At 44.3% G+C, this 24,946-nt stretch overlaps 1 protein-coding gene across 1 annotated transcript in view; it reads left to right on the top strand.

The window, feature by feature from the left end:
- The window catches only part of AKIRIN2 (akirin 2), a 473,016-nt gene that overhangs the window by 9,971 nt on the left and 438,099 nt on the right, over positions 1 to 24,946 (top strand). The window contains exon 3 of the mRNA XM_044073113.1: positions 9,595 to 9,642. Coding sequence (XP_043929048.1) covers positions 9,595 to 9,642 — 48 coding nt within the window. The remainder of the gene's footprint in view (positions 1 to 9,594; positions 9,643 to 24,946) is intronic.

The following is a 24,946-nucleotide window of genomic DNA, read 5'->3' as shown; positions in this document are numbered from 1 at the left end:
ATTTGACATGCTAGAAAAAATGTTTCAAGATCGGAAATATAACCTAGATATGGTTAGAAATATTAAAGATTCATTTACACAGGAGAATGTTATATCTAGGGGTCATAAGTACTTTAGTCATTCTGATGTAGGTAGAATTTGGAATTCTTCATCTAAAAGTAATTATATAAATTTTTCAAAAATAAATTCAGACTATGTTAGATGTATTATTACTTATACAAGTGATAACAAATATATAACAGATGTTATTTCAAAGAATTGGCCTGTTCTTACAACAAATGAAGATATCAAACAGTTGGTTGGTGTAAGACCGAACTTTGTATACAAGAACTCAAAGAACCTGAAACGGATACTCTGTGATGAAAAATTGCATAGATCTTTGATAACTAATAATCCATTTATGAATAATACTAGAGGAACCCACTCTTGTGGGAAATGTAGTTCATGTGTATGGATATCTAAGGAAAAGACATTCTTCCACTCTGAGTTATTATTCAACTTTGAATTTAAGTGTACTGCAAACTGTGAGGATAGCAATGTTATTTACCTGGCCACCTGTGAGTCATGTCCGCTTTTATGTTGGCATGACCACAAGGAGGCTCAGGGATAGGATACAAGAACATATTTATGCTATCAAAAAAGCTGATCAAAAGAATGCTCTGGCCAAACATATTATAGATTATCCAGAACATAAGTTCTTATTTAGAGTACTACAAAAGAAAGAAATGAATATCAGAAAAGGTGACAACTTTAATGACCTTGAGAATATAGAATTAAATTGGATTTTTAAATTTAGAGCTCAAAGTTTTCCAGGTCTGAATACATATGTGAGTATCAGATCACATTTAAAAAAAAAAAAAACGAAAATATTAATACTAAATGGAACATCTGTCTATTGCATAAGGATGGTTTCATGGTAATAAGTTTATGCATGATAAAAATGTGAGCTCCCCCTTTTTCCTTATTATTTAGCTTTTTATTCCTGTACATAGTATTATATTCCATGTTATGTGAAGAATTCTCTATATGAATTTATGAGAACATGTATTTATTTATTTTACTTTTAGAGGTTATAATTCAGTACATATTTATAAAATGCATCTTTATATACAATTGATATGAATTATTTTGGAATAGAGGCTGTGAATGAATTGCTGGCGTTTAATATCTAATACACACATTTTTTTCTTCTAGAATATGTATATAGGCTAATATTTTTACATTTATTAACTTTAAGGTGTAGTCATATATATATATACATAACTTTTTTATGTATTGTATACATAGGTTTTTTTATACTATGGAGCCTATTTATTAGATTACTTCAGATATAGTTTTACTATGTATTAGAATGCTGTATTTAATGGTTGTATAAACAGCAAACACTCTTTTCTATAAGCTGGGCACTTCAACTTGAATGTTCTAAAAGATAGGTAACTAATTGTTTTCAGGTCACACCCTGTTATAATTAATTGAAAGAGTGAAGAACCATTATTATAGGCTAATTAACTTCTAATTTTAATAATGTTCTGTACATATAATGAATGTGTTTTACTATTGTCTACTGAATCTGAAGAAGCGTGCCTTTGTGGATGCACGCGAAAGCGCTCATTCTGTTATTTTAATAAAGAAGATTTCGTTACGTGGTGGTGACCTCCAGTTTGTACTATACTTGGTTTGGTATCAGTTCTATTTTTTTATTAAACATAGTATCCCAGGGATACAGATTTCATTTCCATACTCTGCCAATTCCATATGGTTGGCCAGATCTGCCACAAAATCAATGGGCAGAGGCACAGAAACAAGTTGCGTCCCTCATGGATATGGGGGCTATTCAGCCAGTTCCAGAACAGGAAAAAGGACAAAGATTTTACTCAAGACTGTTCCCGTTACCCAGAAAAGACCATGCCTGACACCCAATACTGGGTTTATCAGATTTGAACACTCCTGGACATACCAAAATTCAAAATGCTAACTTTGCAGCAGCTTTTGCCCATGCTGGGCAAGAACGCTTGGCTAGTGACTCTACACTTGAGGCATACCTGCAAATCCCAGTAAGGGAATCGTGCAGAAGATACCTCCGCTTCAATGCTGGTTTTATGCATTACCAATTCTCTGCACTGCCTTATGGCTTATCTACTGCGCCCAGGGTCTTTAAGTGCCTGGCACCAGTAATTGCATTTGGAGGCAAAGAAGTATTCAAATCTATCCTTACTTGGACTGTCTCATTCAAGCAGAAAACAAGGACATTCTTCTTCAACATCTGGCGTTTGTGAAAAGGCTTCTAACATGCCTAGGGTACACAATAAACGAAAAGAATTCACAACTGGTACCCTCTCAAAAGATAACATTCCTGGGTGCAAGCTTGAATACAGCTGCCCAGATGGCTTACCTTACGCCAGACAAAGGCAACTGACTATTTACTTCAAACAGATGGCAACAAAGACCCAGTTATCTGCAAGTCAAATTCTGCAGGCTTTGGGGTTCATGGCACCCTGCATTCTACTGATTCCATATGCAAGACTGCATATGAGGAAACTACAGTGGTACCTACCAAGTTTATGGAGTCAACATTGCCACAGTCTGGAAACTATGATTCCTCTCATTCCCTGCCTACAACAGGAGTTTCTTTGGTGGGCAGAGACATGTCACCAGAACATGACACGTTCTTTCACTCTACCCTTGCCAACCAAACCCTAACTACAGACGCATCAAGACTATGCTTGGGGGGCCCACTTGGTGGGGAGATGCATTCAGGGCATATGGAGCCCAAAACAAATGCATCTGCATATCAACCAAAAAGATGTTCGCTGTTCAGAATGCCCTGACAGCCTTCAAGATCTTACTTCATCCAGGACAACTACTGATAAAGACTGACAGCACCACAGTTGTGTTACATAAACAAGCAGGGGTGCACGCACTCCTACCCCCTTTGCAAACTAGCCATGGCATTGTGGGACACTGCCTTGACTTGCCAAGTACATCTTCAAGCTCAGTTCCTGCCAGGAAAACAAAATACTCTGGCAGAAACCTTATAGACCCTCACGAGTGGAAACTGGATCCACAAGTCTTCAGCATGATAACAAAGCAATGGGGGAGCCTGGACATAGATCTATTTGCCTCTCCCTAGAATTATCACCTGGACAAATTCTGCACAAGGACTTGTCACAGACGAGCATGGAAAGTGGATGCCCTATCCTTCAGTTGGAAAAACCTATCGGTCTATACCTTTCCTCCTCTGCCTCTTCTTCCCAAGGTCCTACTAAAGGTCAGACAAGAAAAATCAAAAATGATTTTAATTGCCCCGGACTGGCCTCGCCAACACTGGTACCCAGTCCTAAGGAATATGTCTCCACTCCCTTAGTACTTGCCTCAAATGCCTCATCTACTGTCTCAGCAGAATAATCAAATCCTGCACAATCCGCTCCGAACTCTGAAGCTGGCAGCATGGCTGATCATGTAGTTATTCAAACAACACCTGTCTGTAAATCTGTGATGGATGTCATTTTGGAAGCCAGAAGGCCTAGTACTAGAAAATCTTATGCTGGTAAATGGAAGAGCTTCTGTGCTTGGAACCAAGCACAAGTTACTGACACAGCAAAGCCAAATATTCCTCAGATTTTACAATACTTGACTGAGATGCTTGACTAGAGCCTTTTTCATCAATAAAAATCCATGCCTCTGCCATTTTGGCTCGTTACAACACAGAGCTACTGATCTTTTCTCATCCTTTGATAAAACATTATTTTAGAGGGGCCGAAAATTTTAAGGCCTCCCAGAAGATTACCAATTCCTGCATGGGAACTCAATTTGCATTGGAAAAGATCATCCTGCCTCCATTTGAACTAGCTGCTACTGCAGATATAAAGTTTTTATCCTGGAAAACAGCTTTATTTCTGGAAATCACTTCATCAAGAAGGGTTTCAGAGCTACAAGCCCTCATGGCTGTGGAGCCTTTTTATTTTATTTTACCCAGACAGGATGTTCCTCGGGACCAGTCCTTTATGCCTAAGGTGGTATCCAATGTGGTTCTTAACCAAACTATTCACTTACCAACTTTTTACCCAAATTGTCAGAGCAAGGAGGAGCGGATTCTGCATTCCTTGGACGTGCACAGACTACTAAGATTCTACTTAAACAGCACCAAATCTCTAAGTCTGAGCAGCTACTGGTGGCATTTGCTGCAGGATCAGAGGGAAAGGCTATTTCAAAGCAGACTATTTCTAAGTGGATAAACCATTGCATTCGTTTCTGCTATTTGCATCATGGTAAACTGGTGCCCAAGGGTATTAGGTCATATTCCACCAGGGCTGCATCTACATCAACATCTTTTCTCAGAGGGATACCAACCAAAGACATTCTAGAAGCTGCTACTTGGAGTTCTGTTCATACTATTACAAAGCATTATCATTTGTCTCTCTTCTCTAAGTCCAGGGCAGGTTTTGCCACTGCAATTCTGCAGGACCTTATAGCTGTTCCTAATGCTATTTAGTTCCAGCCTCCCATCCATAGCTTTGGGATTCTACCCAAATGTAATGACTGCAACAGTGAAACATGAAGAACATAATACAGTTATGTACACTTACCATAAATGTAGATGTTAGTGTATTCACTGTTGCATTCCGGGTTACCCACCCGCCATCCCCCTTTTTTCTAGAACTTCTATTTCCTTCACTATATTCTACAGCATTTGTGGTGTATTTGCTTTTAGATGAAGGTAAAGTTTATGTTGTGACAATTGCATGTATTTATAGTTTAGATATATATTTTTGCTCCCCATTTGTGGGGCACCTGACATCTGGGGCAAGAAAAACTAAAGAAAATGGCGTCTGCTGCCTGTTTTATTCCCCTGACGACCTGACATGGAAGAGGAGACGGCAACCGACGCAGGACCCAGGACTTTGATATTCAGGCCGACTGAGGGCAACCTGCCAGCAGATTACCCAAATGTAATGACTGCAACAGTGAATACACTTGAACATCTACATTTATGGTAAGTGTACACAGCTGTACTTTTCATATGCTGAAATATCAGCAGCATACCTTGGAATTCCTTAAACAGAATGTCTTCCTTTCCTGCTTGGGCAGAATCTAAAGATTTGTAAGACTTTTAATGCATTCTGTAAGTCAAGTAACTAAACGCACTTTGCACTGTTGTTTTAACGCCCTAAAAGCTTCTTGTAGGGCAGCAGTGACTGGATATGTCATAAGAAGACGCATGGCTTAAGGAACAACCCCTGCCATACCATGTCAAATCTAAATTGTTTGATGCCCCCTTGCACAAAGATAACTTATTTAGCACTAAGGCAGAAGAGGTCTTAAAAAAAGATGGAAGAAAAAGCAAAATCTGTGCAAACATTTAAAGATTTCTTACAAGTCCAGCCCCATATGTTCAGCATGCATTGTCCCTCCAAGCACTGGTTCTTTCCTGCTCTGAGTAAACAGGCCCAGCCTAGGCCCAGTGGAAGCAGACCCCCCCCCCCCCCCCCCCCAGCCAGACAGCAGCCCCGGGGGAACTCGGAGATCCAAGCAGTGGACTACCACCACTTCAAAACCATGGAGTTCTAATCCCACCCCCTTATGGTAAGAACTCTCCTCCCGAGCACTCCTCTGCCCACCTTCACTTGCCTATAGGAGGAAAACTGTCCCTTCACTCAAGCACCTGGGCCACCATTTCCAAGGACTAATGAGTTCTGAGCATTGTGTCTCCTCAGGGTTACAGATTCTCCTTCCACACCCTTCCAACCCCACAAGGGTTCCCAGATCTACCGCCAAATCAGTGTGCAGAGGCTCAAAAGCAAATCCATTCCCTCCTCTCTGAGACCAGTGGAACACGTTCCTGCAGAACAGATAGGCCAAGGCTTTTACTCCAGATTGATTGATTGTGGTCTCCAGAAAAGAGGGCACCTGGCACCCCATCCTCATTCTATCCATACTAAACACCTTCCTGGTAATCCCAAAGTTTAAAATGCTTGCCCTCCAGCAGTTGCTACCCATGCTCTCCAAAGGTGTTTGGCTAGCCACCCTAGATCTAAAAGAGGCCTTCCTCCACATTCCTATCAGGGACTCATGCAGGAAATATCTCTGCTTCAGGGCAGGATCTCAACACTTTCAGTTCTCTGCGCTTTCATTTGGCTTATCTACTGCTCCCAGAGTTTTCACAAAATGTCTGGCTCCGGCCATTGACTTTTGCAGACAAAGAAATATTCAAATTTACCCATACTTAGATGATTGCCTTATTCAGGCAGACAGCCAGGAAATGCTGCTCAATTGCAGACACTCAATTTGGCAGCTTTGCTTATTTCCTAACCATGAACCAATCTGCCATACTCAGTAAACGGGTTCTAGATGTTATCCGTGAGGCCAGACGTCCTAGCACCAAAAAGTCGTGTATAGATAAATGGAAAAGGTTCTGCACCTGGATCCAGGCTAAGGAGGGCAAATATGGCACAGCCCTTCATCCCTCTCATCCTGAATTCCTTAACTGACCTACTCCACAGTGGTCTCTTTTTTCCTCTAAAAATTCATGCCTCTGCTCATTTTCCCACTGAGCAGCCCCTTTTCTCACACCCTTTGATCAAACAGTTCCTCAGAGGGGCTAGCAACTTGAGGCCCCCCAGAAGGGCACTAACACCAGCTTGGGACCTTAAGTTTGTATTGGAAAAGCTCACCCTGCTTCCTTTTGAACCAGCTTCTTCTGCAGAGCTAAAATTTCTTTCCTGGAAGACATTCCTTCTGGCTATCACTTCAGCCAGAAAATTCTTTGAGCTGCAAGCACTCATGGCTGTGGAACCCATCATCATCTTCCATGCAGATAGGGTATCCCTCAGAACTAACCCATCCTTCATGCCCAAGTTGGTGTCCAGTGTGGCACTCAACCAATCCATTAATTTGCCCATCTTCTTTCCTAATCTCCAGAGCAAGGGGGAAAGGATTCTTCACTCTCTAGATGTGCACACACTGCTCAGATTCTATCTGGACAGGACTAAATCTTTCTGAAAGTCTGTTCAATTGCTGGTTATCTTTGCTACAGGGGCAGAAGGCAAAGCCATCTCCAAGCAAACCATTTCCAAATGGATAGCTCACTGCATCCATTTCTGCTACAAACAGCATGGAAAGCCTCCCACAAGGGGATAAGGGCACACTCCACCAGAGCAGCCTCCACATCTGCAGCTTTCCTCAGAGGAGTCCCCACCAGGGACATCCTGGAGGCTGCCACCTGAACATCTGTTCACATTGTTACCAAGCATTACCACCTTCTTCTCTTCAAATCCAGGGCAGGGTTTGCCTCTGCAGTCTTGCAGGGCATCCTAGCCTGCCCTAATTTGCTTCACTGCCTCCACCCATTTCATCAACTTTGGGAATCGACCCAAATGTGATTACTGCAACAGTGAAACACAAAGAACATAGTACAGTTGTGTACACTTAACGTAAATGTACATGTTCGAGTGTATTCACTGTTGCAGTCCTGGTTTCCCTCCCTCCTTCCCCCTTTCTTCTCTTTCTCCTTTTATTACCAGTCTCCCTTGTTTTTCTCCTTCCCTTCCAAGGGACATGTTGGTATTTATTTTCCACTGGTGGGGTTCTACCACCAGAACCTGGCCTCCTACTTTGGGTGCTCCTGACAGGTTAGGGCAAGAAAAACTGATGTAATGGCGTCGGCTGCATTAATTTAAAACGCTGACGACCTGACGTCAGTCCTCAAGCGACGGCAACCGACGCAGAAATACTGTGTGTCTGGTATTCGGGCCCGCCATGGGCTACCCTGGCAGGGATAACCCCAAATGTGATGACTGCAATAGTGAATACACTCTTAACATTTACATTTATGGTAAGTGTACACAACTGTACTTTTCCCCAGCCCGTCAGTGTGTCCAGACTTTCTGTGCTCGTATCCGAGTTTTGATTGTAGTGAAAATTAAAGTAATAACTCTGTTGGCTGTACTCCTCCACAAGCTACAGTGACCGTGTTTGGATCTATAATTGAGGTGAGTTTTTACATAAGGTTAGATCCATGTCAGTGGTGCATACTAAAGCCAGTGTCAAAATCCATTTATACAGATTGGGTTGTGGAGGCATTCAGAAGCTCTGAGGGTCTGGATGTTCTGTTGTGCTTTATGCCTTATTTTTTAAAGATTTTATCTGCCTTTCAGTACTTTGCCCATAGATGTGCAGATTGTGTGTAAAAGAAAAAAAATGACTTGTTTACTACAGGCAAATTGCAGGAAGAGTAGTTCCACCTATACCATGACTTGGAGTGTTGATGAAAACCAGAGCAGCTAAATAAAACACACTGCATGCAGACCACACCCAGAAGGCATCACAGCTCTAGAAGTTGATGACAAAGTTAAGGGGTGTGAAATAATACTTATCTCTTGCTTCACTATGCCAGTGATTTAGTAGCTTTCTCACACATCCTGCCCAGACCAGAAAAGATGGCCACGTAATTCTGTATAGTGCAGCAATCTGTGATGAAATGTGCAAGAAATTATGACCAGCTTGTTGCTCTTAACTGCACTGCATTCCCTACATGCGTGCCCATGCACATCCCCACACATAAGTTTAAGCCATAGGAAAGATAATGTTGCACAAATTTTAGCAAGTACAATATATTGTTAGAGAGCTGCTACCATGCCAGATCAGTGATTGCTTAATAGTGATCACATGACTGTTATCTTCTGACTACAGTGTATATTGAAAACTAGTAAACTCAAGATTCCGTTACAGATGGCGTTTTTGCTCATCTTCATCAGCAAAGAGGAATAAAAGCACTAACTCTAAACACATGGTGTTTCTTGAGGTAAGGTTACTTTAAGTGATCAAATAACAGTAAGGCAAGTTGCTTAATCCACAGACAGTCACTGTACTTATCAGTTGCAGGCACTTTGCGTTCAGATTTTTAGTTTGTGATCACAGCAGGGCTAAGTTTCTTTCTTCCACACACTACCTTCTGTACTCAGTTACAGCCACTTTGTGTATGAACTTCAGAAGGTCTGTGGTCATTTATTTTAAAGTGCAACAGCTTGATTTACACAGATGCATGCAATAGTCTTGTAAAGCTAGAATGTTAAGTTGTCAATCTCGCCTTCATTCTTGCTGGATAGGTTCGGAGCCGATCCTCGGCTCCGACTCGGCCACTCTAAAAGCTCGAGAGCTAGTTCCTCCGGCTCGAGGCTCCCCTATATCCCACAATGCTAGGCGGTAACACCTCAGATCTCGTTTGCCGCTACAGCGATCGAGGTGTGTTCCTACCGGCTCAGGTTAGTTTATTGGTAAAGAACTAGTTTCTTAGCCTTTTTTCCCCTTTTAAGTTAGTTTTCTGATAAATACTTAGTTTTGAAATAGTTTATCCCATTCCCGTTAACTTTCCACCCCCTTTTTACCACAAATCTCTAGAATTTTTCCCTCTGGCCCTAGGCCCAGTCCCTCCCTTCCTATAGTGAGTGACTGTGTTTTATAGGGATTTTTATTTCTAGTTACTATAATTTGTTTTAAATTAGTTTTAAATTACTCCTAAGTATAATCGGTGTGTGTGTGTGTGCTTGTGTGATTATACTTTCCCCTTAGATATGTCTAAGGAATCAAAGGTCTCAGGCTTTAAGAAGTGTGACTCGTGCTGTCAGAAGATGTTTCTGACAGACGGTCACACTTCGTGTGTACTGCCTGGGACCTTTGCACCTGCAGGACTCAAGTGCTGTTTGCCATGGCTTCAGCCCTAGAGTCCTGCAGGAGTGAAAAAATAAACTTATTTAAAGGGGCTTACTTAAGCCTGAGGGTCCCTCGACTCAGTCATCGGGGAAACCCTCTAAGTCTTCCAGACCTTCGGCTCCAGCATCTGAGCCGTCTTCTGGAGGCCCTAAAGCTATTCGAACATCGGCTCCGGCTGGAGCCGATTGAATCTCGAATACAAGCCCCTACGGTGTCCTCTGCTCCGGCCGGAGCCGAGGAAGACACTACTCTGTCGGCTCCGAATATTTTATCGGAACCGACAACAAGAAAAAGGTCCCGATCTCCATCTATTGGCTCCGTTCATTCGGCTCCAGCATCACCCTTGCTGTCTGAATGGAGCCATAGATCCCACTCTTCTAGGTCTTCCAGGTTATCGGACCATGACCTTCAGAGAGTAGTGAGTCGACTTAAGTCTGAGGCATTAGCCCAGAAGCTTCAAAGTCCGACTCAGTCGAGACCTACTCCTATCACTCAAATTCCTCCTCTGACTCTTGAGTTTGGAGCCGGGGCGGCTCGGACCTGAGACTGTGGTAACGTCAGAACCGATACCTTTGTCATCGGTTCCGTCGTTGGCTCCAATGTCTTCCTTGGAAGAATCTCAGCGCCGGACTTCCCTCATCGGCTCCGAGGGGGCGAGTGGCATCGGACCCTTGTCCGACCCCGCTCTCCCTCTCGGTGCTTTGGCGCTGGTGAGTTCGGCTCCGACATCGGCCTCGGAGCCATCACTGTCGGTGCCGGGGGAGGTTTTCAGTTTTTCGGAACGGAGACCTCCTGCTCTGCCTGACAGGGGTGCCTTCGAGGTCATGAGGAGCGTGTTGGAACCAGGTTCAACTCCACAGTCGGTTCTTTCTGCTCCTCCCCCTATGGTGCCTCCGGTGATTTCTACTCACTCTCTCATCCCCGACCTTAGAGAGCCAGCTCCTCAAGTTTCCCCTGTGGGGATCTCCTCCTCTTCCGAGGCCTCTCCTGACCCTGTAGGAGAGCCCCCTAGGAAGAGGCAGTGCAAGAGGAAGCACATTGACTCCTGAGTCTGTCACCTCTGACACTGATTTAGAGGATTCTGAAGGTTCCCCTCGTTCCCCCTCTGAAGATGTCTCCTTTGCAGACATCCTTGAAATCTTAAAACAGAGGGGGAATTGGCCATCCCTCAACCCTTCAGAGGATGAGTCAGTGTATCTTGAGGCGTTTGGCTCTCGCCCTTCCACCTCCTGGGTGTCCCCTCCCTTTGACCCCCTTATGCAAGTGGTGGCAAAGAAGGCTTGGGCGGCTCCTGACTCAGTGGAACCCACCCCCAGGAGACCATCAAAGTTAATCACGGCCCCCAAGGATAAAGAATTTCTGACCAAAGGCGTCTCTGTTGATGCTATGGTGGTGGCTGCGGCTACCAAGAAGGAGTTAGCTGATCCTTCGGTGCCTGTTCATCCTCCTAACAAGGAGTCTAGGTCGATGGACAGGTACAGGAAGCGGATGTTCTCGTCAGCGACCTTTACTATGAGATCGCTGAATTACCTGTGTCATTTCCCTCGTCTTCAGAGGGATTTACTCAAAGAAGCGAGTGAAATGTTGAAGGACCCAACAGCTGCGGGTTTTCAGGATAGGATGAACTCTCAGCTGGCTACCCTTAATTCTATAACCAACTCTTCCATGCGCCTCCTTTCATATGCGGCGGATGGAGCAAGTAGAGCGGCAGGTACAGGTGTAGCCTTGCGTAGGCACGCCTGGATGTGGCTTTGTAACTTTGCGGACCCTTTTAAGGCGTCCTTCACTAATTCCCCCTTTGATGGATCATCCCTTTTTGGTCCTCAAGTGAAGGAAACTCTGACTAGGTGCGAGACTGATGGCAAGACTCTTTCTGCCGTCTGAGTCCGTTTTTCTACTTCTAGACCTTACCCCAAAGGTCAGAAAGGGGGAAAGATGTGGTTCCGCAAACAATCTCAAGGAGACTTGCCTGGCGCACAGAGTCGGTTCCCCTCTAGAGGCAGAGGAGGGAACAACAATGGTAGACGCCGTCCCGGGGGCAGAGGGGGTCCGCAGAATCAGGGCAGTCGAGAATCCTTTTCCGACAAACCCTTTCAGCATCCCTGAGGTGTTGCCCGACTGCCCACCTTCGGAGACAGTCGGGGGAAGGTTGTCACTGTACCCAAAAGCCTGGCTATCCCTAACTCAAGACAAGTGGGTGCAGTCTATCATTTCCGAAGGTTACAGAATCCCTTTCCTTTTCATTCTGAAGCAGTCCAAAAAATCACTTCCAGATGTTCCACCCAGTCAAAGGGAGCAAGCAGCATTAGAAATTTCAAAGCTGCTCGCAAAAAGAGCCATTCAACCAGTTCCAGCAGACCAAGTAGGATCCAGAATCTACTCCAAATTCTTTTTGGTTCCAAAGAAAACGGGGGACTGGAGACCCATTTTGGATTTCAGCAACTTGAACAAGTTTGTCAAGAAAACAAAGTTCCGGATGGTCACGCAGTCCATTCTTCCCCTTTTGGGGCGGGAAAACTGGATGTGCTTGATAGATCTCGAGGATGCGTACTATCACATCAAGATGAGTCGACTCTCCAGGAGATTTCTCCGCTTCAGGCTGGGAACCAGTCATTTTCAATTCAGAGCCCTGCCCTTTGGTCTCACTACAGTCCCCCGAGTGTTTACCAAATGCATGGCAGTGGTAGCCTCTCACCTGAGACGACAAGGATTCCAGGTGTTTCCTTATTTAGACGACTGGCTCCTTACAGCCCCCAGCAAGCATCTTTTACTTCTCGCCAGAGACTACACTTTTCACACGTCAGGCACTAGGCATATCAATAAACTACGAAAAGTCTGTCTTGTCGCCTTGTCGTGTTATTACCTTCATAGGTGCAAATCTAGACACAATCAAGATATCAGCCAGACTCACAGAGCAGAGGATAGCAGACATACACAAACAGGTCTTCCTTGTCTTTCAGAGCAACAAAGTCAAAGCCAGACTGATCCTGAAAGTCTTAGGGATTATGGCGGCGGCCATCCCTCTCCTACCATTAGCTCGCTTCCATATGAGAATTTTACAATGGATGCTCTTCACACAATGGTCTTACCAAAGTCTCCCAATGTCCCATCCTATTCGGATAACTCAGTCGTGCAAGAATCATCTCTCTTGGTGGATCACATCTCCGCAGCTCCTCCTAGGGAGACCTTTTGTCCATCCCGCTCCGGTTGCTACAGTGACAATGGACGCCTCCATGATCGGGTGGGGGGGGGGCATTTCCAGGGCAAGGACAGTCCAGGGCATGTGGCAACCGTTAGTGCCACTTGCACATAAACGTCCTAGAGATGAGAGCAGTGCTTCTAGCGTTGCAAGCCCTACAAGACTCTCTTCCCAAGGGAACTATAGCAATTCAAACAGACAAACATGTCTGTAGTGTGGTACATCAACAAACAAGGCGGAACCAGATCTTACCCCCTATGTAGAGAGGCACTCAGACTGTGGCAATGGGTGATTTCTTCTCCGCGATTTCTGTTAGCAACGCACATCCCCGGGAAGTCCAATGTGATTGCAGACAAATTGAGCAGAGCTATACTCATGCCTCACGAGTGGTCTCTGAACAATTCAGTGTTGGAGAAAGTTTTTCGAAAGTGGGGCAGGCCTTGCTGCGACCTTTTCGCTACTTCCCAAAACAGCAAGTGCGACGATTTTTTCACCCTCTTTCCCCAACCAGGCCACCCCAGCAGAGACGCTCTAGTGCACGTTTGGCCCCGGGGACTTCTGTATGCCTTTCCTCCCTTCCCACTGATATCCCAGCTGATACAGAAAGCCATCGCTCAGGAAGCTTCCATGATCCTCATTGCCCCTTACTGGCCTCGACAGGTTTGGTTCCCTTTTCTCCACCGTTATCTGTTGGAACAACCTTGGCATCTGGACCCAGTTCCAGACCTCTTGACCCATCAGTCGGATCAGTTGCACCACTCCCTTCTCTCTCTGAACCTCACAGCGTGGTTCCTCCAATTCCAACTTTAGCCAGGTTTCCTTTGATATCTCACTCAGAGATATCTTGATAGCTTCTCATAAATCTTCCACTCGGAAGATTTATCATAGCAAGTGGAAACGTTTTTCCTATTGGGCGCAGTCAAAGAATATAGATCCTTTCACTGCTTCTATTCAAACAGTTCTAGACTTTCTAGCCGAACTTTTCCACTCAGATTCATCCCCATCTACCATTAGAGTTCAATTGGCAGCATTATCGAACTTTCATGTTGGAGTCTCAGAGTCCTCCATTATATGTCTCAAACTCTGCAAGGCTTTTTTAAAGGGAGTTTTTCTCCTCAAACCACCCATCAGAGATCCTCCTCCTCAATCGGATCTCAACTTGGTTCTGGCATCCTTAATTCTTCCCCCCTTTGAACCTGCGGCTTCATGTTCTATAAAGTTACTTTCTTGGAAGACACTCTTTTTAGTAGCTATCACCTCAGCTAGAAGAGTCTTCGAACTCCATTCTCTGTGCAGTCGACCCCCTTATCTGATATTTCATAAAGACAGGGTGTCCTTGCGTACTAACCCATCCTTTTTGCCCAAAGTAGCTTCATTGGCAAATTTGAATCAAACCATTGAGCTTCCTGTTTTCTTCCCAAATTATTCTAACAGGTCAGCACAAAAGTTACACGGTTTAGATATTCATCCCCAACTTAGGTACTATCTAGACAGGACCAAACAATTCAGGAAATCTGACCAACTGTTTGTTTCTTATGCAGAAGGTAGAATGGGCCTTCCAGTTTCTAAAGTCTCTCTCTCTAGATGGCTTACTTCGTTGATTACCCTAGTGTATGAGATAAGACATCAACGGTTGCCATCCAAACCCAGGGCTCATTCAACTAGAGCTTTAGCCACTTCTATAGCTTTCCAAGATAGGCTGCCTAGTGATTCGATTTGTTCTGCAGCTACTTGGGCTTCTCCCCATACCTTCATTTCTCATTATAAGTTGGACTTGGCCTCTAGAGACCGAGCCAACTTTGGTTCCACTGTACTCAAGAGTCTGTTCCGATAGGCCACCCGGGACAAGGTGCTAGGGACGCGGTCCCATCCAGCAAGAATGAAGGCGAGATTGACAACTTAACATTTAGAAGTTATGTACCTACCATAACGTTCCATGTTAGTTGTTTTCTCGCCTTCTTTCTTGCATCCCACCCTCCTTCCCCCTAGCCTGGACAGACCTAGATGAGTTTTTCTTTGTTCCTTATGGAATTTTTCTTGCTGGCCTTAGCTTTCAAACGAGATCTGAGGAGTTACCGCCTAGCATTGTGGGATATAGGGGAGCCTCGAGCCAGTGGAACTAGCTCTCGAGCTTTTAGAGTGGCTGAGTCGGAGCCGAGGATCGGCTCCGAACCCATCCAGCAAGAAAGAAGGCGAGAAGAAGACAACTAACATGGAACGTTATGGTAGGTACATAACTTCTAATTAACAACAGCTTTAAATTTAGCAAACAACAAAAGTCAGTTAAGGACATAAACTCACCCATCCAACAGTTACAGCCACATTGACTGTGTGCATGTGACATGTAATTGTGATAAAAATGACCAGAGTACAGAGTTAAACATTAGTCTAGCAAACATCAGGGTTAGTCATTTTCATTCTCAAATAGCTCCCATCTCAATATTTATAACCACTTTTGCTAACTGTTCAGATTTCTAACTTATAAACTAATGGCACCAGTAATACGGATTTGCAGCTCATTGCTTCCGACAAAAGTTGCCAGCCCCAAGGACCTCTGGCTTTTTCACAATAGTCAAAGACATGGCAAAGATTAAAAAAGGGATGTGGATCCAAATTCAGGAACAGTGTTCTAATAATAATTTTGCTTTAAGTAGCTGGAACAACACATTTTGTATAAGCATTTTCTAAACAAATTGAAAGCTTGAAACTTGCATGTCTGTCGTTTTTAGTTACTGCAGTCCAAAATATTTTACTAGAAGAGTACATATTTTTTGCAGGGGCACACAAAATAGGAGGCAAACAAAAAAAATAAATAAAAATTTGCAGAATCAGAAATGTAATTGGTGTGTCACACATTTGCCCTTCAAAACAGCTATTCATTCATACATGGTTCCCTGCCAGGATTTCAAAAAAAAAAAAAAAGAAAGAAAAAACTTTGCTGCTGTAGCCTAGTCTTCATACTGAAGCTTCATAATCCTCAGCACAACAGTACTGACTGGGTTGAATGGGGTTTTGATTCCATTTTCAGTCACTTGTCAAGCACGTTCACCCCAGGATATACATAAGTGGCAACGGTCAAGTGCTTCTCAAGTTAAAAAAAAAAGGACTAAAATATACAAATACTGGTGATCCAGGCAAGGAGCCCAAGTTCTCCATAATCTGGGGAAAAGAAGACAAGTAGCAACTGTAAACTAGCCTGACTCATAACACATAAGAAAGAAACTAGTTTTTATTACCGACACCTCACTTAAATGACAATATAAGTGCAGTGCAACTATTTACTAGAATTTGTAATACTGCCTTAGTGTAGGCTTTATTGAATCTGGCCCCAAGTCTAAGTATACATGATATATATTCAAGAATATTTTTATCACATTTGTGCTTTCTAGTCACAAAGATTACACGGTATACATGGAGCCTACACTTTGGTAATCTTTATGAATCCCTGTGAGTATTTAAAGCTGCAAGAATATCAGTAGGAAAACTAAAATTAGGAGGAAGAAGGTGCGAGTTATGTCCGTGTTGTCTGTTCACTCAGAATGGTGTACGCTTAGTGTAGGCATTATTGAATCCCCAGGTTAATTTTTAACATTCTGCATTTGCATTAGCTTAACACAAAAACTGACCAAGAAATGAAAACTTATTTTCTTTTATCTTTGTTGTTGATTGTAATGAGACTGTCACTAAGCAGCATTAATTTAGAATAACATGGTAGTAACAAGTTTAGGAATTTTTAGACACTTGGATTTATAACTGACAGGCCTGGAACTGCTAATGCAAATATAAGTCCTGAAATATTCTGATGCACTTCTCAATTAAGAAAGAAACTAGAGATGTTAAGTTGTCAATCTCGCCTTCATTCTTGCTGGATGGGTTCGGAGCCGATCCTCTGCTCCGACTCGGCCACTTACTAAAGCTCGAGAGATAATTTTACCGGCTCGAGGCAACCCTATATCCCATGATGCTAGGCATTAACTACCCAGATCTCATTTGCCGCTTTCGCTTGCGAGGTGCGTTTTTACCGGCTCTTGGTAAGTTTTTGAAATTAGAGATATTTAGTTACCCTTTTTACTTGGTTCCCACTCTTTTTTTCTTGTTAGATACTTAGCGGTTAATTTTAAACCTTTTCCCCCCTTAGTACCTTCTATTTCCCTATCCCTAATTATACATACCCCCTAGGTTAGGCCTTAAGCCTGCCACTTTCCTAACTCTTGTCAGGGATTCTGTGGTGTGTTTGGGTGTGTTTGTACCCCGCTATCCCTAAATTATTAGTTTGTTTTTGGATCGGGTGTTTGTGTGTGTCTGTTTTTTCTAGTACTACTTCGACACCGATATGTCGAAGGAAGCAAAGGTCTCAGGCTTCAAGAAGTGTGACTCGTGCTGTCAGAAAATGTCTCTGACAGACGGTCACACTTCTTGTGTTTACTGCCTGGGACCCCTGCAGGACTCTTGTTCTGTGTGCCATGCATTCAGCCCAAGAGTCCTGCAGGAGCGCAGGAACAAATTAATATTAAGGGGCTTGTTAAAGCCCGAGGGCTCCTCGACTAAGTCTGCGCCGGGGAAGCTCTCGAAGCCAGCAAAACCATCAGAAGGAACTATAGCCGATCCTTCAGTACCTATCCATCCTCCTAACAAGGATTCTAGGACTATGGATAGGTAGGGTAAGCGGATGTTTTCTTCAGCGACCTTTGTCAAGCGGTCGCTGAATTACTTGCGTCACTTCACCCGCCTTCAGAGGGATGTTCTCAAAGAGTTAGGAGAAGTTTTACAGGCTCCATCAGCTGCTGGGTCCCAGGATAAAATTAACTCACAGCCAGGAACCCTAAACTCTGTTAACTCCTCCATGCGGCTCATTTCATATGCAGCCGATGGAGCGAGTAGGGCCGCAGGCACAGGAATGGCATTAAGGCTTCACGCCTGGATGCGGCTTTGTAATTTTGCAGACCCCTTCAAGGCGTCCTTCACAAATTCCCCTTTTGATGGTTCGACCTTGTTCGGACCTCAAGTGAAAGACACCTTGACCAGATACGAACAAGATGGCAAGACTCTCTCTGCCGTAGGAGTCCGTTTCTCCACCCCTTCAAGACCATACCCTAAGGGTCAGAAGGGTGGGAAGATGTGGTTCCACAAATCTCAAGGAGTCACGCCTGACGCACGAGGTCAGTTTACCCCCAGAGGCAGAGGGGGTAACAACAACAGACGCCGCCCTAGGGGCAGAGGGGGCCCGCAGAATCAGGGTAGCAGGGAGCCTCTGACAAACCCTTCAGCATCCCTGAGATGTTTCCCGATTGTCCACCTTCGGAGGCAGTCGGGGGAAGATTGTCGCTGTACCCAAAAACCTCCTTTCCCTTACTCAAGACAAATGGGTACAGTCGATCATATCCGAGGGTTACAAAATTCCCTTTATCCAAACCCCAGTTCAGCAAAAGGGAACCCTTCCAGGCGTTCCACCCGGTCTAAGCGAACTAGCAGTACCAGAGATATCAAAACTGCTAGCAAAAAGAGCCATCCAGCCAGTCCCAGCAGACCAAGTAGGATCTGGAATCTACTCAAGGTTCTACTTGGTACCGAAAAAGATAGGGGACTGGAGACCAATATTAGATCTCAGCAGACTAAACAAGTTTGTAAAGAGAACAAGATTCCGGATGGTCACGCTACAGTCCATTCTACCCTTTCTGGGCAAGGACAATTGGATATGCTCCGTGGACCTTCAGGATGCGTACTATCACACCAAAATTCACAGGCGCTCCAGAAGGTTTCTCCGCTTTCGGCTGGGGGCCAGTCACTACCAATTCAGAGCCCTGCCCTTTGGTCTCACTACAGCCCCCAGAGTGTTCACCAAATGTATGGCAGCGGTTACGGCTCACCTGAGACGTCAAGGATTCCAGGTGTTTCCATATCTAGATGACTGGCTCCTCACTGCCACCACCAGGCATCAACTTCTCCAAGCCAGAGATTACACCATTCACATTTGCAGAGGGCTAGGAATCTCTAAATTTCAAAATATCTGCCTTGTCGCCTTGTCAGTCTATTACCTTTATAGGCGCCAACTTGGACACCGTACAACTTTCAGCAAAGTTAACAGATCAAAGGGTCTTAGATATTCAAAACCATGTCCATGTTCTTCTTCAGAGCGACAAAATTCAGACCAGGTATGTCCTGAAAGTATTGGGTCTTATGGCGGCCGCCATAACACTTCTTCCTCTTGCACGTTTTTACATGCGTCTTCTGCAGTGGATGCTTTTCGCCCAATGGTCTTTTCAACGACTCCCTATGCATCACAAGATCATGATAACTCCAACTTGCAAAAGTCATCTGTCTTGATGGATGTTGTCCCCTCAAGTCCATCAAGGCAGACCCTTTTTTCCTCCCTCCCCGGTCGCCACGGTTACATCGGACGCCTCCCTGATCGGGTGGGGGGGGGGCATTTTCAGGGTAGGATGGTCCATGGCACTTGGCAACCTTTTGAATGCTACTTGCACATAAATGTCCTGGAGATGAGAGCAGTGCTTTTAACGTTGCAAGCCCTCCACGACTCTCTTCCCCTGGGGACTATTGCAATCCAAACGGACAATATGTCCGTAGTGTGGTATATCAACAAGCAGGGCGGAACCAAGTCCTATCCCCTGTGTCGAGAGGCACTCAGACTTTGGTAATGGGCAGTCTCTTCTCAGCGGTTTCTGATAGCAACGCATATCCCCGGGAAGTCCAACATCATAGCGGACAGGTTGAGCTGAGCTATACTCATGCCACACGAGTGGTCTCTCAAACAATCTGTGGCGGAAGAGATCTTTCAGAAGTGGGGCCTTCCTTGCTGCGATCTTTTTGCTTCGCCTCAAAACAGCAAATGCCCCGACTTCTTCACACTCTTCCCCCTTGCAGGCCATCCCCCCAGAGACGCTCTAGTCCAAGATTGGCCTCGGGGACTCCTCTGTGCCTTTCCACCCCTTCCGCTAATACCACAAGTAATTCAGAAAGCAACCGCCTTGAGAGCCAAGATGATTCTCATTGCCCCTTTTTGGCTTCGACAGATATGGTTTCCGTTCCTGCGCCATTATCTATTGGTACAGCCTTGGCATCTGGATCCAGTCCCAGATCTTTTTTCCCATCAGTCGGGGCAGCTGCACCAATCTCTACATTATCTCCACCTCACTGCTTGGTTGCTCCACTTCCGTCCCTAGCCAGGCTTCCTATGATTTCTAATCCCGTCCAGGATATCATAGTAGCTTCCCTTAAATCTTCCACCAGAAGGATTTACATTAGTAAATGGCAATGTTTCTCCTTCTGGACAAAAGCTAAGAATATAGATCCCTTTACTGCTCCAATTCATTCGGTCTTGGACTTCCTAGCTGAAATTTTTCATTCAGGATCTTCTTCCTCCACGGTAAAAGTTCAGTTGGCAGCCATTTCAAATTTCCATATAGGCCTATTGGACCGCAGCATCATGTCCCATAAGCTTTGCAAGACATTCCTTAGAGGTGTATTTTTACTTAAGCCCCCGATCAAAGATCCTCCACCACAGTGGGATCTAAATTTAGTCTTAACATCATTGATTCTTCCCCCCTTTGAACCTGCGGCTTCCTGTTCATTGAAATTACTTTCCTGGAAGACACTCTTCCTAGTCGCCATTACATCTGCTAGGAGAGTATCTGAGCTTCATGCCCTCTGCATTCGTCCTCCCTATTTAGTCTTCCACAAAGACAGAGTTTCTCTAAGGACTAATCCATCCTCCTTACCCAAGGTGGCTTCGCAGACCAATTTAAATCAATCAATTGATCTCCCAGTTTTTTTCCCAAATTATTCTAATAGGGGGGAGCAAAAACTACATTATCTGGATGTTCATCGCTGGCTCCGTTACTGTTTGGACAGGAGTAAACAAATCAGGAAATCTGATAAACTGTTTTTATCTTATGCAGAGAATAAGAAAAGCCTTCCGGTATCTAAGGTAACCCTATCTAGGTGGCTGTCTTCTGTGATCACATGTATTTATCAGCTCAGAGGTAGAGAATTGACTTCTAGGCCAAGAGCCCACTCAACTAGAGCACTAGCTACATCTACAGCCTTTCAATCTAGGCTACCAATAGACACTATTTGTGCAGCAGCCACATGGGCCTCTCCTCATACCTTTGTTTCACATTATAAATTGGACTTGGCCTCCAGAAACAGGACAAATTTTGGTTCCACCGTTCTCAAGAGTCTGTTCCAATGAGCCACCCAGGATGAAGGTGCTAGGGACGCGGTCCCATCCAGCAAGAATGAAGGCGAGATTGACAACTTAACATTAAGAAGTTATGTACCTACCATAACGTTCCATATTAGTTGTCTTCTCTTGCCGCCTTTCTTGCGTCCCGCCCACCATCCCCTAGCCTGGACAGACGGAGAAGATTTTCCTCTTCCTTGAAGAGTCCTGATCTAGCATTGCCAGCCTAATAGCTTGTCTTTGTGTAACTTTAGCTTAGATTGGGATCTTTGGTGGGGTTATCCCTTTTCCTCCTCCTCTCCAGTTGGAGGACTATGTTGCCTAATTTTTTTCTTCAGCTACCAAACGAGATCTGGGTAGTTATCGCCTAGCATCATGGGATATAGGGTTGCTTCGAGCCGGTAAAATTAGCTCTCGAGCTTTAGTAAGTGGCCGAGTTGGAGCCGAGGATCGGCTCTGAACCCATCCAGCAAGAAAGAAGGCGAGAGAAGACAACTAACATGGAACGTTATGGTAGGTACATAACTTCTTATTTAATACCAACATTTTTCTTTCATGTCTATTGTGTCTATCCAAGTAAAGCCTCACTTTTTTGCTTCTGTGTGCTGCAATATTCCTGTACATTAGCTGTTAATTGGCTGTTTCGCGTTTTTTATCTTTTGTAAGCTCCTTCGATATACCTTGGTCTTCTCACTTTTCATGCATGTCCTAAGCTGCTTTAATCTGCATTTTTTTGCCTTAATGTGCAGCGTTTTTAAACTGTTGACTGTACTTTTGGGCTAGAGGGCCTTGTGTAAGTCATTCAGTGTTACCAATTTTTTAAGTGCTCTGAAATCCTAATATTGTCAAATAGGGAGCATGAGATGACTTTTGCCTAGATGCCTAGCTTCTCTGTCTGAGAGTCTGAAGCAGTAGAGGTGTCTGGTCTGTTATGCTGCCAAAAATGTATCTAGTTGCTTGGTCAGATACAAACATTCCTGTGTCATATCCTATCTGTTCGGGACCTGATGATTTAGCAAAGGGGAGAAATGGGGATGTTCTGGACAGGTCTGGGCCAACATGGTCACTTCTAGCATGCCAAACAATCTTCCCTCTTTGTTTTATGTACTGTCTAGGATTCCTGTTTAAATCTGTCCTGCTTTGATAATCCAGTCTCCTCCCATGCTGGAGTATTATTTCTATCAACGTCTTCAATCCCATTTGCTGTGATTTGGGGAGGATATGTTCATAGGTGAGTATTAGGCTAATTACTCTTGCACGGGCCATTTTAATCATAGTAGGTTGTTACCCTTATCACATTCCAAATTCTGTAATTATTCATTACTCATAGGGTAGTGCTTAGTTCTGGGTGAGTGCCAATTTCTAGGGTAATACATTTGGATATTTATAGGGGTCATACAGTAGGAAATAGCATTTAGGTGCTGCCTCTGTCCACAGGCAGTCCAGGGGTAAATTTCCTCATCCCCATCCATAGATCCAGATTATGTTTGAAAAGAGAAGGGGATAAACTTGGCTTTACATGGATTAGGGTATCTGTTCCAGAGAAGTGGTTACCTCTGAAAGATGTACATGTCTCTTCAGATGTTCTTAAATTACAGTTGAGGGTTATGTTTCTAACTATTAATTTCTTATGTCATTTGACTTATGGAAGTGCAGTAGGTCTGTCATTATTGTGTCAGAGGATGCCTTATAAGCCAGGCATGGGTATCCTGTCAGCAGTCTGTAGGACAACAAATACTGTGGCAGTCCATGTAGGACGTAGGTTTTTAGACCCTGTATTCTTTTTGAGGAGCCTCTGTGGGGGGTTTAGTTGAGTATGCCTTGACAGACTGATACGAAAAGGAGCATTATACTCTTATTAGCCAACTGTGAGCAGAGTAAAGGGGATAGTGACATCCTGGACCTGGGTCTCCAGTATTTGTATATTTTAGTCCTTTTTTTAACTCTAGAAGCTGCACAGTGTAGGAGGACTTACTTACCAATCCGGACACATGATAGTTGAATGTTAGGTCCTGCCCATATGTTCCCAATCCTGGACTACAGTGTCGACATTTAGGGGCATGTTAGCGTGGTAAAGTCCTGGGGTAGTGGATCTCCCAAAGGATACAATAATGCACTTTTTAGATAGTTTATGGCTCTTGCACCAGTTATGATCGAGGTAAGCATTCATGCAGAATTGAGTCATTTAGGAATTCGTTGACTGTTCCTCATTTGCCGTTATCTGCAGACTTTGAGCCTGAGACCCATGGTATCTACCTTTTGCTTTAGTGAAGTAGATGCCGAACAGGAGAGGTCTCTGCTTCAAGCCCTGTAGGGCTTCACTGATGACTGGTATTTTTGTGGAGGTAGCTTTTCCTGTCTTGACCCTCCGGAGTCCTGTTTGTGTGAACATAAATGTGTGTGTTTGTGTGTATACACACACACACACACACACACACACACACACACACACACACACACACACACACACACACACACACACACAGTATTTTGTCCAGAGCCTGATGATTCATTTTTCTCTAACAGATATTTAACGGAGTCCTTACTGTTAAGGAATGACCACTCTCTTCCTTGATCTTGAAATCCTGTATAGCAGTCTTTTCTGAAGTCACTTTTTACCCAGTTGGTTAAACCATTAATACCTTGGTAGGGCATTGATGTATGCAATCCTGTTAGGCTTGTTGTAAACCTTACCTGCTACCTTTTAGCCTTCTTCTAGCTTATCACTCTTTTTTACAATTGTAGATATATGTGGAGTAATGAAAAACAAACTGTGTTCCACCTCCTTCTACTCTATATTGTTAACTGTAATAGCAAACCTTGTATTTAAAATTTCAGTAGTTAATACATTTCTTGTTTGGATTTACTGTGTGTTTCCTCGTGCTGTATTTATGCCGATAGTAGTCATGCTCTTAACTTGTAAGCATCAGTAAGGAAAATCTCAGAGCTTGCTTTATGTGGCTGTTTTTAAACTGTATGTTAAGTTGTCAATCTCGCCTTCATTCTTGCTGGATGGTTCGGAGCCGATCCTCGGCTCCGACTCGGCACTAGCTTTAGCTCGAGAACTCCTTTTACCAGCTCGAGGCAACCCTATATCCCATGATGCAAGGCGGAACTACCCCAGATCTCGTTTGCCGCTTAGCGAAAGAGGTCTCCTTTGCCAGCTGAGGTAAGTTTTTCTTGTTAAATAAGAAAAAAGTTAGTTAGGGGTTTAATTTCCCTTCAGTGTCAGGTTAGCCTGTATTTAGTACAGCCCACCCTATTCCCTTCCTTTTTAAACTGTTAATATAGTTTTTCACTGAAAGTTTTAGTCAGGCCTAGTTCCCCAAGTTATTCCCTTCCTGTGTGTCTGTGTAGGGATTAAGTTGTGTGTTTGTGGGGACTGTGTGTGTATATCCTGTTAGGATGTCTAAGGAAGGCAAGGTCTCAGGCTTCAAGAAGTGTGACCAGTGCTGTCAGAAAATGTCCCTGACAGACGGTCACACTTCTTGTGTGTATTGCCTGGGGCCTTTGCACCTGCAGGACTCCTGTGCTTGTGTCATGCCTTTAGCCAGCGAGTCCTGCAGGAAAGGAGGAACAAACTGATCCTCCGAGGTTTGTTGAAACCTGAAGGTTCTCCTCTAAGCAAGGGCAGGAAAACCTCTTAAGCCACCGGCTCAGGCTACAGTGTCTAAGCCTCCCGGTGGCTCCGGCCCGTCGGAGCCGATATCGGCTCCGGCTGGAACCGATGCTTCTTCTGCCAGAGTAGTGGGTTCGGTGCCGGCCGGCTCCGATACCCTGACTACTGTTGCTTTGTCGGCTCCGGCTGGAGCCGACACTTTATCCAGCATCGGAGCCGA

This window comes from Protopterus annectens, chromosome 1.part0, assembly GCF_019279795.1.
Source record: "Protopterus annectens isolate FY-2018-M chromosome 1.part0, PAN1.0, whole genome shotgun sequence".
NCBI classification, from domain to species: Eukaryota; Metazoa; Chordata; order Ceratodontiformes; family Protopteridae; genus Protopterus; species Protopterus annectens.
The sequence above is the reverse complement of the archived record's forward strand: the minus strand, read 5'-3'. Positions and strand labels throughout refer to the sequence as shown.